The 16,530-nt window shown below is 44.0% G+C and overlaps 1 protein-coding gene across 8 annotated transcripts in view; it reads left to right on the forward strand.

The window, feature by feature from the left end:
* The window catches only part of WAC (WW domain containing adaptor with coiled-coil), a 170,706-nt gene that overhangs the window by 77,069 nt on the left and 77,107 nt on the right, over positions 1-16,530 (forward strand). For 6 of the 8 annotated variants that reach the window (XM_063922027.1, XM_063922026.1, XM_063922021.1 and 3 more), the window contains 2 exons: positions 1,364-1,458; positions 10,171-10,482. In XM_063922027.1, the coding sequence (XP_063778097.1) occupies positions 1,364-1,458; positions 10,171-10,482 (407 nt within the window). The remainder of the gene's footprint in view (positions 1-1,363; positions 1,459-10,170; positions 10,483-16,530) is intronic. The other 2 variants (XM_063922028.1, XM_063922029.1) reach the window with 1 other exon arrangement.

The raw sequence follows: 16,530 nt of genomic DNA on the forward strand, positions 1-16,530 counted from the left end.
TTACCAGTTGGCCATTCTGTAGGCAGATCCCTGTGTAGTTTTAAGTCATCCAGCATAACACACACCAGAACTGCTGACATGCACAATTTAATCATCATGACAGTGTCGACGTTTTGCCTAAATTCAGTAACGACCGGGATGTCTTTCCTAGCAGTAACAAATGCGATATAGCGCTCAACCACCTACGTAGAGTCCTTGTGGCCAAGGGCTGAGGAACCTTTTGCCTTTCTCGCCATATTCCTTGATGGATATAAATATAGATATATATATTTTCCAAAGAAAAAGCACTGCGCTTAGGGTATAGGTATATTTTAAAATATAAAGATCTAATAAATAATACCATCAGTGTAATAGGCTGCACTGTTGGTGTTCTTGACAAAGGTCCACTAAGGGACCGAAGCGTCGACCCTGTATTAGCCGTTTGCCAATTTTGATGCTGCTGTGATTGATTAAATCCATTTTTATCTGGAATATTTGGTGAGTGCCTATACCTTGTGAATTCTTATTGCTTGGCCTGTTGGCTATTACGGAGTGACACCTGATAAGATACTGAAGCTGTGAGTGTAATCTTAAAAAAATAAAATAAATATATATATATATATATATATATATATAATATAATATAATATAATATAATTTTTTTAAGCGCTGTTGCCAATTTGCATGTCGAGTAAGGTCAGACTACCTTTGATAGTCATAGCCTGTCCCAACCATTGATGATTGTACTGATGCTTGTAAAAAAAAAAAATATATATATATTCTGTGAATTACTATTGGATAGATTTTCTTAACCTCATTCAGTCCTTTAAAAAAAATGACTATTTCTGAGTGGTTTTTGGGAAAAATATTAGCCAGTTGACTGGTTAAATATTAGAGAAGCCAGGGGAGGGTGAAGATTTTGACTGGGGCGGTAAAACCTGTCAAATCGTAATATGGGTGTCCTAAGGCGAGCTCAGGGAGGACAGAAATATCCTGTGGAGCAGAAGGACAATTGTTACCCAGAATACTCAAGACCTAGGTTTGTTTTCTGGATAACTGGCTTCCAGACAGATGTATAACTGTAATTTTTTAATATCCGCACAGTCTTCATATAAAACTGGATATTAGAAAACAGAATGATGTTTTTGTGGTTTTCATCATTATTTGCTTCCATTAAATGCATTGAGTGGTTGAGGAGAACGGTTGGCTACAGCTTTCCAATAAAGAGATAAATACAGATGTGACCACGTTTACATATTGGCCTTTTAGTACTTTGTCCAATTTCCAGTTTGTTTTATATTTCTTGGCAGAGTTGGTTTGCATTTCACTGCCCTGGAAGGTTTGTTAGAGATTTGAATCTACTTTTGTTCCCATTTCCATGCAGAGAACAACGCCAAAAAGAGTCAAGTAAAGTGGCGGTTAATAGTTTCCCTAAAGACAGAGACTATAGAAGAGAAGCAATGCAAGCCACAGCTACAGGTGAGTTGAAGCCTCTTTGGATGTTCTAGAGATTTGTAGGGCAGGACACTGTGATTGTGGAATCTCTGCATTAATCTTTGCTATGGAATCATTTTTACTAGTTTGAAACGTTTTACGTTCATTTTCAGTGCTCCCTGGTGCTTCTGGCAGCTCCAGTGTAAATATATACTGAATATTGATGGGAACATGTTTAGGGATGCTATTAAAACTGTTAAAGTATTCTGTAGTGATAGGTGGAAAGGCGCGAGTATGTGTATGGAACAAATAATGGTGTGTAGAAAAAATTAAAGGAATACTCCTCCCCAAAACCAAGCCATGTTTTTCAAGATCCGGCTTTGTTATATAAGCTGGATGTATGGAGAATTTGAATGCACAGTGGCTTACCTGGCAATCCATGTTTGGGCTGTTCCTGTTTGTTAGGGTGTAGCTAGGTTTCTTTAGTCAGCGGCATGGGTGTTTGTGATCAAACCCCAACAAGCCGTTTTAGGGGAAATTGATCATTTCTCCCTTCTGAATGAATACTGTCATTTGATTTGGTTTCATTGATATGTGAACTTTTCTCTTTTGCCTAAAGGTGTTCTTTTTGTTAAGTGGATATTTTGATGTCTTCCTCTGTATTTGCTCATTGCGTTTTTGCTTGATTTTGTATGTCGAATGCTACTGAAAAATGCTATCGCTTCTTGCAGTCTGTGACAACTCTGCGTTGTATTGTATTATAGCTACACCATAGTCTTATGAAATGTGAATGTATAAGATTAGTGCTGGTTTGTAAAACTGGCATTAAAATATGAAGGTGTTCTGATAACACTGAAATTTCAATAAAAAGAAATCCATTTGTAAATAACAGGTTTAAAGGCCCAAGCAATCATGTATATGTAAGTGATCCAGAGGCCTTTCAGTACTAAATATTTCTGGTCAGGCAAGTTGCCAAATTTGATTACATGATTGAAAAAGGTTTTCAAATCCTTAAAGCAGATGTTTACAGTATTATACTACAGGTTCTACAGCTTTCCTCTCTTGCTTGCGTTCTCTATTTCACACACACACACACACACACACACACACACACACACACACACACACACACACACACACACACACACACACACACACATATCCTGTCGGCATGTTTACATTACAGGATTATTATAACTATCCTGACTAAGGGGGACATGTACTAAGCAGTGATAAAAGCGAAGAAGTGAGCCAGTGGAGAAAATGCCCATGGCAACCAATCCGCTGCTCTGTATACTTTTATAGTATGCAAATTCTAAATGTTACGTCAATGCTGATTGGTTGCCATGGGCAACTTCTCCACTAACTCACTTCTCCGCTTTTATCACTGCTTAGTACATTTCCCCCTTAGTAACCTAGCGTGTCTAAACACTCATATTACGTAGTGTGTTCCAGAGAATAGTAAACCATTCAAATCTGTTCCTGTCGCATTTGAGGTTAGTCAGTTTCCCTAAACTGGATCACCCTAAAATCTCCACACAGGTAGTGTCATGACCCCAGCACTGTGACAGTAATGCTAACCATTTTGTCACTTTGCTATTTGAGATTGCTGGGAAATGCTAATGATGTGTAATTGATGCCTACAGGAGTTCTTCCAAGAATGGGTGACCGTGATGGGGTAGTGGACAGATATTTTAGAGGATAGGGGACAGATATTTTAGGTCTGTTCTGTTTCTCGTTATCAAGAGATCACTGTTAATGGTTTAATGATATTTGCCAGGCAATCAACCAATCGGCTATTACATTTGATCGTTTTTAGAAGGTCTCTAACATTTGCTGATAGCTGCTTCAAAAAAAAGTTAAAACCGAAAGCTGTAATATGCCTTAATAAATTGTAGTTTCAAATGTAGTAACAATAATGTTTAAAACTAAAATGGCCATACTGTAAGTTTGTTGTTTGGCATTATCTATACCTTCCGCAATATTCAATTTCTGCGGCGCCAACTGCCACTATTCAATTGTTGCTCCGTTAGGGGCGCAATCAGCTGCCATCGCCTGTATTTTGGCTAGCATCCAACCACCCCAAACACGCCTCCCGGTGGATGGTGAGCATAAAAGGAGCGAAAAGTGACCCGCTTGAGCACCCAAATGGTACTTTACGCATCGCGCTCATAACTTTGGCCAGGTTTAGCTGCTTTACACGGCTAAACCTGACCTCTCTGGGTGCGATCAGCTCGATAGAAGAACTTTTAAATATCTCCCCACGATCTCGCGTTACTTTAGATTGGACATCGGGCGAGATAAAATAATTAAGTGCCCTTAAGCCCAGTACCCACGGGCCGATGCAGGAGAGATGTGTGCTGAGCGAACCGCTCAGCACACATCTCTCCTGCCGCTCAGCACAGCGCGATCTGTGCTGAGCGTGTGGGGGGAGACGGGGGGGCCGCTCACTTACCCCAGCGGGTGAAGTGAGCGACCCGCTAGATTGGCCTGCATGCAGGCCAATCTAACAGCAGCGATAGCGATGTGCGGGGCCGCGCATCGCTATCGCTGAGGGGGCTACACACTGAGCGATCATGCTGATATTCTAAGCAATCTAGTCAGATTGCTTAGAATATCGCTCCGTGGGTACTCCCCTTTAGTGTTTAATGAAGTAGATCTTATCCAATGTAACTAGTACAGCTTCTTGATATTACAAGGGAGCAATTTATTTTTCTCTAACGTCCTAGTGGATGCTGGGGACTCCGTAAGGACCATAGGGTATAGACGAGCTCCGCAGGAGACAGGGCACTTTAAGAAATAATTAGGAATACTGGTGTGCACTGGCTCCTCCCTCTATGTCCCTCCTCCAGACCTCAGTTAGAATCTGTGCCCGGACAGAGCTGGGTGCACTTTAGTGAGCTCTCCTGAGCTTGCTAATAAAGTATTTTGTTAGGTTTTTTATTTTCAGAGAGATCTGCTGGCAACAGACTCTCTGCTACGTGGGACTGAGGGGAGAGAAGCAAACCTACTAACTGCGGATAGGTCGTGCTTCTTAGGCTACTGGACACCATTAGCTCCAGAGGGATCGAACACAGGAACTCACCCTTGGTCGTCCGATCCCGGAGCCGCGCCGCCGTCCCCCTCGCAGAGCCAGAAGGCAGAAGCCGGCGAGAGAAGCAAGAAGACTACAAAATCGTCGGCAGAAGACTCCTGTCTTCATATGAGGTAGCGCACTGCAGCTGTGCGCCATTGCTCCCACATTACACCCACACACTCCGGTCACTGTAGGGTGCAGGGCGCAGGGGGGGGGGGCGCCCTGGGCAGCAATTAGAGACCTCTTGGCAAAGTGGGCATGTATACAGTTGGGCACTGTATATATGCATGAGCCCCCGCCATTATTTTACACAAAATCGCGGGACAGAAGCCCGCCGCTGAGGGGGCGGGGCTTCTTCCTCAGCACTCACCAGCGCCATTTTCTCTCCACAGCTCCGCTGAGAGGAAGCTCCCCAGGCTCTCCCCTGCAGAAGCATGATAGAAGAGGGTGAAAAAGAGAGGGGGGGGCACATAAATTTGGCGTAAAAACAATATACAGCAGCTACTGGGTTAACACTGCGTTACTGTGTGATTCCTGGGTCATATAGCGCTGGGGTGTGTGCTGGCATACTCTCTCTCTGTCTCTCCAAAGGGCCTTGTGGGGGAACTGTCTTCAAATAGAGCATCCCCTGTGTGTGTGGTGGGTCGGTACGTGTGTGTCGACATGTCTGAGGTAAAAGGCTCCCCTAAGGAGGAGATGGAGCTAATGTGTGTGAGAGGGTGTCTCCGTCGACAACGCCGACACCTGTTTGGATATGTGTAAGTGCTAAGGTGAATTTATTGCACAAAAGATTAGAGAACAGACAGGAAATCTACCCAGGTCTGTCCCTATGGCGCAGAGACCTTCAGAGTCTCACAATGCTCACTATCCAAAATAATAGACACTGATATCGACACGGAGTTTGACTCCAGTGTCGACTACGATAATGCAAAGTTACAGCCAAAATGGCAGAAAAGTATTCAATATATGATTATTGTAATAAAGATGATTTGCATATCACTAATGACTCATCTGTCCCTGACACAAGGGTACACATTTTAAGGGGAAGAAAGCTGAGGTAAATTTCCCTCCTCTCATGAGGAAAAAGAGCGGGAATCTCCAGACAAGAGACTGCAGCTTCCCACAAAGAATTCTCAGGCAGTATCCTTTCCCCACTAGGGCCAGGATGTGATGGGAATCTTCCACCAGGGTGTCACGTTTGCCCAAAAGGTAGCCCTGATTTAACAGCTATCCTCAGGGATCCTGCAGATAGCTTGCACATTTTGATACACTACTCAGACCGGCGATTGTGTCGGCATGGGTTTATAGCGCTGTGGCAGCGTGGACAGGTACCTTATCAGCAGAGATTGAGACCCTAGTATGTATGTATGTAATATATATATATATATATATATATATATATATATATATATATATATATATATATATATATATATATATATATATATATATTAAAGGTGCTGTCTTAAGGTATATATATATATATATATATATAAAACATGCCCAAAGAGACATTAGTCTACTGGGTTCTAGAGTCAACGCTATGTCGATTTCTGCTTGACGTGTCCTGTTGAATATGCAATGGACAGGTGATGCCGACTTAAGAGGCATATGGAAGGCTGAGGATTGTGTGGAGAAGGGATCTCGGACCTGGTTTCCACAGCTATAGCTGGTAATTCTGATATGTTGCCTTATATTCCTGCACAGCCTAGGAAAGCACGACATTATCAAATGCAGCCTTTCGAACAAAGAAACAAGAAAGTCCGAGGTGCGTCCTTTCTTGCCAGAGGCGGGGGCAGAGGAAACCAGCTGCACAACACAGCTAGTCCCCAGGAACAGAAGTCCTCCCCGGCCTCTAAGAAAATCCAGGCGGAGCTAGGCCCGGTGGGGGCACGCCTTCGTAAGTTCAGCCACAAGTGGGTTCACTCCCTGTTAGATCCCTGGGCAATAGATATTGTGTCTCAGGGATACAAGCTGGACTTTGAGAAGTTGCCTCCTCACTGAAGGCCCTGCCGGCTTCCCCCCCCCCCCCCCCTCCTTTAACAAGGAGGGGGTTATTATTCGACCATGTTGTAGTCCCGAAACCAGATGGTTCGGTCAGACCCATATTGAATTTAAAATCCCTGAACATATACTTGAAAAGTTCACGTTCAAGATGGAATCGCGCAGAGCTGTCATCGCAAGGGAGGGGGATTTTATGGTGTCTCTGGACATAAAGGATGCTTACCTTCATGTCCCCGTTTATCCACCTCATCAGGAGTACCTCAGATTTGTGGTACAGGATTGTCATTACCAATTCCAGACGTTGCCGTTTGGTCTGTCCACGGCACCGAGAATATTTACCAAGGTAATGGCAGTAATGATGGTGCTCCTGCGAAAGCAAGGAGTCACCATTATCCCATACTTGGACGATCTCCTCATAAAGGCGAGGTCCAGAGAGCAGTTGCTGATTAGTGTAGCACGCTCTCGGGAAGTGTTACAACAGCACGGCTGGGTTCTGCATATTCCAAAGTCGCAGCTGAATCCTACGACGTGTCTGCCCTTCCTGGGCATGATTCTGGACACAGACCAGAAGAAGTTTTTTCTCCTGACGGAGAAGGCTCAGGAACTCATGACACTGGTCAGAGACTTCTTAAAACCAAAACAGGTGTCGGTGCATCACTGCACGAGAGTCCTGGGAAAGATGGTGGCGTCATACGAGGCCATTCCCTTCGGCAGGTTCCATGCAAGGACCTTTTCAATGGGATCTGTTGGACAAGTGGTCTGGATCGCATCTACAGATGCATCGGCTGATCACCCTATCCCCCAGGGCCAGGGTGTCTCTTCTGTGGTGGCTGCAGAGTACTCAACTTCTCGAGTGCCGCAGGTTCGGCATTCAGGACTGGGTCATGGTGACCACGGATGCAAGCCTCCGAGGGTGGGGGGCAGTCACTCACGGAAGAAGTTTCCAAGGGCTGTGGTCAAGTCAGGAGACTTGCCTTCACATCAATATCCTGGAACTAAGGGCCATATACAACGCCCTAAGTCAAGCGGAGACCCTGCTTCGCAACCAATCGGTGCTGATTCAATCAGACAATATCACCGCAGTGGCTCATGTAAACCGCCAAGGCGGCACAAGGAGCAGGGTGTCGATGGCGGAAGCCACCAGAATTCTTCGATGGGCGGAGAATCACGTATGAGCACTGTCAGCAGTGTTCATTCCGGGAGTGGACAACTGGGAAGCAGACTTCCTCAGCAGGCACGACCTCTACCCGTGAGAGTGGGGACTTCATCAAGAAGTCTTCGCGCAGATTGTTGGTCGGTGGGAACTGCCACAGATGGACATGATGGCATCCCGCCTCAACAAAAAGCTACAGAGGTATTGCGCCAGGTCAAGAGACCCTCAGGCGATAACTGTAGACGCACTGGTGACACCGTGGATGTTCCAGTCGGTTTGTGTTTCCTCCTCTTCCTCTCATACCCAAGGTGCTGAGAATCGTAAGAAAAAGAGGAGTGAGAACAATACTCATCGTTCCGGATTAGCCTAGAGGGACTTGGTATCCAGAGCTGCAAGAAATGCTCGCTGAGGACCCATGGCCTCTGCCTCTAAGGCAGGATCTGTTGCAGCAGGGACCTTGTCTGTTCCAAGACTTATCGCGGCTGCGTTTGACGGCAGGGCGGTTGAACGCCGGATCCTAGTAGAAAAAGGGATTCCGGATGAGGTTATTCCTACGCTAATAAAGGCTAGGAAGGACGTGACGGCTAAACATTATCACCGTATACGGCGAAAATATGTTGCTTGGTGTGAGGCCAGGAATGCCCCTACAGAGGAATTCCAGCTGGGCCGTTTCCTTCACTTCCTACAGTCGGGAGTGACTTTGGGCCTGAAATTGGAGTCCATTAAGGTCCGGATTTCGGCCCTATCCATTTTCTTTCAAAAAGAACTAGCTTCTCTACCTGAAGTTCAGACGTCTGTAAAGGGAGTGCTGCATATTCAGCCCCCGTTGGTGCCCCCAGTGGCACCTTGGGATCTTTACATGGTGTTGAATTTCCTGAAATCACACTGGTTTGAGCCACTTAAAACCGTGGAGTTAAAATATCTCACGTGGAAGGTGGTCATGCTATTAGCCTTGGCTTCGGCTAGGCGTGTGTCAGAATTGGCGGCTTTGTCACATAAAAGCCCCTATTTGGTTTTCCATATGGACAGGGCCAAATTGCAGACTCGTCCGCAATTTCTGCCAAATGTGGTGTCATCTTTTCATATGAACCAACCTATTGTGGTGCCTGTGGCTACTCGTGACTTGGAGGATTCCGAGTTACTGAAGATTTTACTTACTGGTAAATCTATTTCTCGTAGTCCGTAGTGGATGCTGGGCGCCCGTCCCAAGTGCGGACTTCTTCTGCAATACTTGTATATAGTTATTGCTTACATAAGGGTTATGTTATGGTTGTATCAGGTTTGTCTGATGCTCTGTTGTTGTTCATACTGTTAACTGGGTAAGTTTATCACGAGTTACACGGTGTGATTGGTGTGGCTGGTATGGATTCCAAAATCCTTTCCTTGAACTGTCTGCTCTTCCGGGCACAGTTTCCTTAACTGAGGTCTGGAGGAGGGACATAGAGGGAGGAGCCAGTGCACACCAGTATTCCTAATTCTTTCTTAAAGTGCCCTGTCTCCTGCGGAGCCCGTCTATTCCCCATGGTCCTTACGGAATCCCCAGCATCCACTACGGACTACGAGAAATAGATTTACCGGTAAGTAAAATCTTATTTCTTTTTACAGCTTTTTAATTTTGCTACCAAATGTAAGCTTTATCTGTCCTACAAAGGTTCTTTAGAAGCAGAAAGCTGATAGACTAAGAAATAGTTCAAAATGGGCTAATGTAACAATTCTTAGAAACAGATTGTACCTTCTTATTAAGGGTCAAACATAATCTGGTCCTAACCTGGTTATTTATTCTGAAATCCCTAGTCTTTGAATCAGTTGAACCGTTTTGTGTGTTAAGAAATTCTTTTTGATTATGGTGACCTGCATAATATGTAAATTGTCAAATTTAAGGTAGTATGTTATCTTGTAGTTATAATTTAGGCTTGTAGCAATGTTCTCATAGGATGGTGACTCTCCGGTATCTGGATGATAGACAGTGTTTAGTTAGACAGTCAATAGATATACACCATACGTTAGACATCAGTAGGTTGACAGGGTCAAAAGGTCGACATGAAAACTGTACAGTACAAAAAGTTGACGGTCAAAACCACTATTCACACTAACCACAAAAATGCCAAAAAATGGTGTCTACCTTTTTTGTCGACCATTTTCATGTCGACCTTTTGACCCTGTCGACATTATGTATTGTCAATCTTTTTCGTGTTGACCTTTTGACCCGGTCGACCGAATGTATGTCTAACATATGGTGTCTATCTATCAACCCACACCCGACTCTCCATAGTGAGCAGCACAGATCTTCTCATGGCATGTCAACGTATATTGAGCTCCATTAAACTGAGAAAAAAAAATGTGGCTAGCAAGCCATACCTCTTTCTTGTCATTTTTATTGGAAGACTTAATTTACTCTATGAAGGAACAAGGGTGTCTTCAAAAATGCATGCACTTTTAGATCGTTAACTGTAATGTTATTTATTACTGGGCTTAAACAGTGTTGTTCATATTCCTTCTTTCTTCCATGAAAATCTCCAATCAGTGGATGAGAAACATTCCAATGACGCCAGCAGTATGCTTCCACAGAACATCTTGTCTCAGACAAGCCGGCACAATGATAGAGACTACAGACTCCCCAGAACAGAGACTCACAGTAGTGCGGCCCCTGTGCAGCACACAATTAAGCCGGTGGTTCACCAGTCTGCTGCCGCAAGCACTGTTCCTTCTAGTACTCTTACAGTACAGCCTGATCACCCTCCTCCAAAGAAGTCATTTGACGCAAATGGAGCATCAGCTTTGTCAAAACTGCCTATCCCCACATCTTCCATCCCAGCACAGAAATCAGACAGAAAAGGTAATGTGTGGCTTTACCACTGAAAATGCATGCTAGTCTTCAAGATAATCAGGATAGCTCTGTGCCACAAAGTACTTGTGGAGTGCCATGCTTAGGCTTACAAGCGTATCACATTTGTAGTGAGGTTATAGTGAAAGGACAATTTTCCGAGTGACTCACTTCAGCCGCTTAGTGGAAAGCGTTATGTGCCAGTGTGCGTTACTTAATATGACAAAGGTGTAGCATACCTCCATTGGCCACCATAGTAATAACACCGATATTAGAATATAGGATTTTTTTTTTTCCGAAGACTTCTTTGAGCGATAAATTATTGTAAAGGAATAGAATTTAGGAGTCCAAGGGAAAAATGTAATAGCCGGTGAGATACAGGCATCTTTGCTGTTCCGCTGAGTCGGCCAGATGTTTTAAAGCAGCAGTAACTTAAAATTCAAAACATACATTATTTTTCCATTAAAATTATATACTACTTTAAAACACTGGTCAGTCTCTTGGGATTCATGCCAGTGCCTGCATCTGCCAGGCTATTACATTTCATCCCAAGTCTAACTAGTTAAAAATGTTGTCCTGGTCATCATTAAACAGTAGGAGATTTTGTTGGCTGGGCAATGTTGTGTTACAGTGTAATCCCCAGGAGTTAATGCAGGCAGTATCCGGGCTATAGTTTGACAGTCAATAGTGTGATCACTATTGGTCGGCATACGTTAGGTTGACATGAATCAAAAGTACGACATGACAGTGGCCACCTCAGCATATGGTCGACGTGAGTTTTTCATTGTTTAATTTTTATAACCATCTCATACTTTTACCATCCACTTAGACTACGATTGGGAACGTAAAGCTGGCGTGCAAAGCGAGCTTAGCAAGGGGACGTGGTACACTAAATGAGGGTCCATGTACTAAATAAATATTGACACCCCAAAATCCTCAAACTCAATGTCGACTTATTTGTGTGAACCATTTTCAAGTCGACTTTTATGTGTTGACCTTTTCATGGTTGACACGGTCAACCTTTTTACTGCAGACCTAATGAACCATATGATCTAACTATTTGCATTGTTAAAGCTCCTTAAATCTTAATGTTTTTTACAGGCGGTTTTTGTGAATGCAAATAATTCACTTGATTTGTTAGTGTTTTGCTGGTTTTGTGCTAAATTTCTGAATGTTTGGTACTGAAAGGCCTTAAAATGATTAAGTTAAGAATTAATGCAAAGTATGACTTACCTTGGGTGACATCAGATCCAGCAGGTTCCTGTTGTCTGTCAGTGTCTTTCCTGTATGAAATGGTACTTTTATATTCCTGACATCTGCCACTATCCAGGGAGGCTCTCCTTGCCCCTGCTTACATGGGTTTTTACCATAATGGCAGTGTTAGCCACTGATAACCCGCTGCCGGCAGGAGCCATTAAAGCATTACTAGATTGTGCTCTGCATCGGAAACCTGCTGGATTTGTAGACCCAGCACGGAAGCCATTTTCATTATTTTCTGACTACATGTTTATCTTCTGAAATGCAGTAAGAGTTATATCATTTTGTTGTGGTGTCCTGGACTCGCAGATCCATGCAAATACCTGGTTAACCATTTTCGTAACAGATTGCCAAGATTTCGGAAGAAGAAAAATAGCATTTTAATACCTACCGGTAAATCCTCCTCTCTTAGTCCGTAGAGGATGCTGGGGACTCCAAAAGGACCATGGGGTATAGACTGGATCCGCAGGAGACATGGGCACTCTAAAGACTTTTCATTGGGTGTGAACTGGCTCCTCCCTCTATGCCCCTCCTCCAGACCCCAGTTGTAGGAACTGTGCCCAGGGAGACACATTTCGAGGAAAGGAATTACTTAAGTAGTGGTGAGATGTCGCCTGCGGATCCCGTCTATACCCCATGGTCCTTTTGGAGTACCCAGCATCCTCTAGGACGTATGAGAAAGGATATTGTACTAAAATGAAGCATTACTGATGTGGTCTCCTGGATTCTATGCGAATATGATCATCATAACTTGATACTTTTTTTAAAATATAACATTTTTGATTGTAAACAGTGAGTGTCTGTCAAACCTCTGGATTGGCCATTGTATTTACTATACCTTATATACTTACAGAAGATTGTAAGGCTTAATTGGGGAAAGACACCAATGTACTAATAGTCATATCATTTATCTCTGAGAGACAGGGCTCATTGGGCACACAGGTCTTTCCTTGTAATGCAGGACTGATGTGACTACCAATGACTATCCTTTTAGGTCTATGTTGGCCTTAACTTTTGCAAAAATGTCTGTTTAAGGTGGCGAATGTTCCCCTTCAGCTCATACTCCATAGTAGTGTATTGGCATTGCCCCACTAGATGATAAAGGGCAGTCACCTACTGTAGCCATTTTGCTTTTTAGTCTGGTATTAAGGTGCCCGTAAAGTTTTCAAACACTGGGTATAGAAACTTCACCCAAACCAGCACAGGTTAGTCAATGGACAGATCTAAATTACAGGGAAGGTACCCTTTTCTTCTGAGCTGGGATAATTGAGGTAAATGGTGCATTAATTGCAAGGGTTTCATGGTTTTTCTTTTTATCTCATTGAGCTACTCTTAAAACTGCATTTCTTTATTGACATGGTGTTACATTAGAACAATGTTTTATTAAAGTACCTTATAGGTAACAAATGTTATGTTTTGGTTTTATGGTGTAAGATTTGTCAATAACCTGTGAAAAAAGTTTTTGATTAAAGGAAATCTTTGTTTTCAAATCAGAAAGTTAACGCTACTTTGCTGCTGCAGGTGCTATATATATTTATATATGTCGCTCTTGGTAACCCCTCCACCGCTTTTTAATTTTACATACATACATACATACATACATACATACATACATACATACATACATACACTATAATACAGCCACATTTTAATGTTTAGCTGATGACACCTATTCGACTTAAAATAAATTTTAAGCTGGGGATTCATTTATTCTTGGTGCCCCCCACTCGGTGCTTATACGAACAGGTGCCCAACGGAGAAATTCTGTTTGGTCACCAATTGGTTTTAAGATATGGCTAAATCCATCTAAAGTGCTTAGTGCGCTGAAGCCATGGACTATGCACACATTTCTTCTTGCAACTAAGGAGGCTGCAAAAAGAAATGAGTCTCCCTGCAGCTGTAGGTTTCAAAACGGAGAAACAATGAAGTTGTTGTATGTCTGTCCAGCGAGCATTGGCCACTAACAAAAACAGATTAATTTGCAGATTTCATTTCTAGGAAGAAAAAAATAAAAATTGGTAAATAAAGAAACGTATCATATAGTGTTCATTCTAGCACCCTGCACCTTTCACAACACTTACAGTTCCTCTTTCCTGCCTGGGGTGTCGCTCTCTGCTCTGGTGCTTCTCAGAACATTCTACTCTGTATCTCAGCACGAAAATACAGACCAGAATGTGCTGGGAAGCACCAGAGCAGAGAGCGACACACCACAGGCAGGAAAGAGGAACTACACGTGTTCTGAATGGTGCAGGGTGCTAGAATGAACGCTAATTATACCTGTTCTCAAACCCATGTTTTCTGCATACTAAAAGATAAAAACAAAGTAAACCTTTTTTAAAGTCTGTAACTGTTCTGCAGAAGTTTTTAAACAAAAACATACATTTATGAAACCTTTACAAATAACAAATGTAATGTCTGATTAATTTTTTTTGTCCATTAGAATGCACTTGAAAATGTAGAACCACTGATTATAAAGTGTTGATACATAGGTAATGTAAGAGTATGTACCTATTTTCCCACATATGCATCCTAAACAAGACTGTGTATATCGTAGCTGCCACAGGTAAGATGGAATCATGGCTGGTGCGTTGTCTGCGGAAATTGAGTTAAGCTTGTGAAGACACAATTTGGTGATGAGTTGCAGACCATTGTTCATTGGCCAAAACCTGGAGAAAATAAGCATCCATTAAAAATAAATAGGCCCACACCTCTGAGTGTGCCAGTAGGCAGGTGACTATTGGAAAGGTATGTTGGGGGCAATTCAATAGTTTCACACCGCGGATGCCACCTGATGGCCCCAAACTGATCAATTCAAATGTTGCTCCTTTTGGGAGCGAATTGAAGTCAGTGGACACCTTTTAGCTCGCAGCCTCCTGAGGTGTGAGCTGAAATGTGAGATAAATCTGCACTTTGGGCGCCCAAAGCCTGTTTTAGCTGCTTTTCGCATTAAAACAGGTTACTAATGGGCTCACACAGGCGGCACCCACAAAACAATTTAATTCCTCCAGTATGTGTGTTGTCCTTAAGCACCCTTTTGTGAGTGGTTACAGTCAACCACAACAGCCACTTCCCTGTTCATGCCATAATCACTGCATTTTTTGGGTCATGGGTTTCCACTTACTATGGGATTGCTACTTACTGCAAAAGTGAATAGGAGGGGCACGGATTATCTACAAATGGGCTGACATTGGGGTCTAGGGAGCAGTCTCCAAGCTCACCCCTATGCTCTAGTACTTGGCTATCCCTTTGTACTAAGAACACCTGCTAAATTTGGTTAAGATGGTGGTTGCAATATGAAAGAAGATAAATCTATATTTCTCTGACGTCCTAGTGGATGCTGGGAACTTCGTAAGGACCATGGGGAATAGCGGGCTCCGAAGGAGGCTGGGCACTCTAGAAAGATTTATGACTACCTGGTGTGCACTGGCTCCTCCCACTATGACCCTCCTCCAAGCCTCAGTTAGATTGTGTGCCCGGCCGAGGTTGGATGTACACTAGGGGCTCTCCTGAGCTCTTAGAAAGAAAGATAGACTTAGGTTTTTTATTTTCAGTGAGACCTGCTGGCAACAGGCTCACTGCAGCGAGGGACTAAGGGGAGAAGAAGCGAACTCGCCTGCTTGCAGCCGGATTGGGCTTCTTAGGCTACTGGACACCATTAGCTCCAGAGGGATCGACCGCAGGCCCAGTCCTTGGTGTTCGGTCCCGGAGCCGCGCCGCCGTCCCCCTTACAGAGCCAGAAGCAAGAAGAGGTCCGGAAAATCGGCGGCAGAAGACATCAGTCTTCTCCAAGGTAGCGCACAGCACTGCAGCTGTGCGCCATTGCTCCTCACACACACTTCACACTCCGGTCGCTGAGGGTGCAGGGCGCTGGGGGGGGGGGGGGGGGCGCCCTGAGAAGCAATTATAACACCTTGGCTGGCAAAAATACCACAATATATAGCCCTAGAGGCTATATATGTGGAAAATACCCCTGCCAGAATCCAGAAAAAAGCGGGAGATTAGGCCGCGGAAAAGGGGCGGAGCTTTCTCCTGCAGCACACTGGCGCCATTTCTCCTTCACAGATCCACTGGAAGGAAGCTCCCTGGCTCTCCCCTGCAGTCTACACTACAGAAAAGGGTAAAAAAAGAGAGGGGGGGGCACTAAATTTAGGTGCTGTATAAATTATATAGAAAAAGCAGCTATAGGGGACATAACTCAGTTAGTCCCTGCATTATATAGCGCTCTGGTGTGTGCTGGCATACTCTCACTCTGTCCCCCCAAAGGCCTTTTGTGGGTCCTGTCCTCTGTTGGAGCATTCCTTGTGTGTGTGCGGTGTGTCGGTACGGCTGTGTCGACATGTTTGATGAGGATAATGATGTGGAGACGGAGCAGATGCCTTTAGAAGGGATGTCACCCCCTGCGGGGCAGACACCTGAGTGGATGAGCTTATGGAAAGAAATGAGTGCACGTATAGACTCCTTACATAAGAAATTTGACGACATGCCAAATGTGGGACAGCCGACTTCTCAGCTCGTGCCTGTCCAGGCGTCGCACAGGTCATCAGGGGCTCTGAAACGCCCGCTACCTCAGACCGCAGACCCAGATGTCGACACTGATACTGACACCAGTGTCGACGACGATGAGTCTAATCTGATGCCCACTAAGGCCATTCACTGCATGATTGAGGCAATGAAAGAGGTGTTACACATTTCTGATATAAATACAGGTACCACTAAAAAGGGTATTATGTTTGGGGAGAAAAAACTACCCGTAGTTTTTCCCCCATCAGATGAATTAAATGAAGTGTGTGAAGAAGCGTGGGC

Source organism: Pseudophryne corroboree, chromosome 5 (genome assembly GCF_028390025.1).
Source record: "Pseudophryne corroboree isolate aPseCor3 chromosome 5, aPseCor3.hap2, whole genome shotgun sequence".
Lineage (NCBI taxonomy): Eukaryota > Metazoa > Chordata > Amphibia > Anura > Myobatrachidae > Pseudophryne > Pseudophryne corroboree.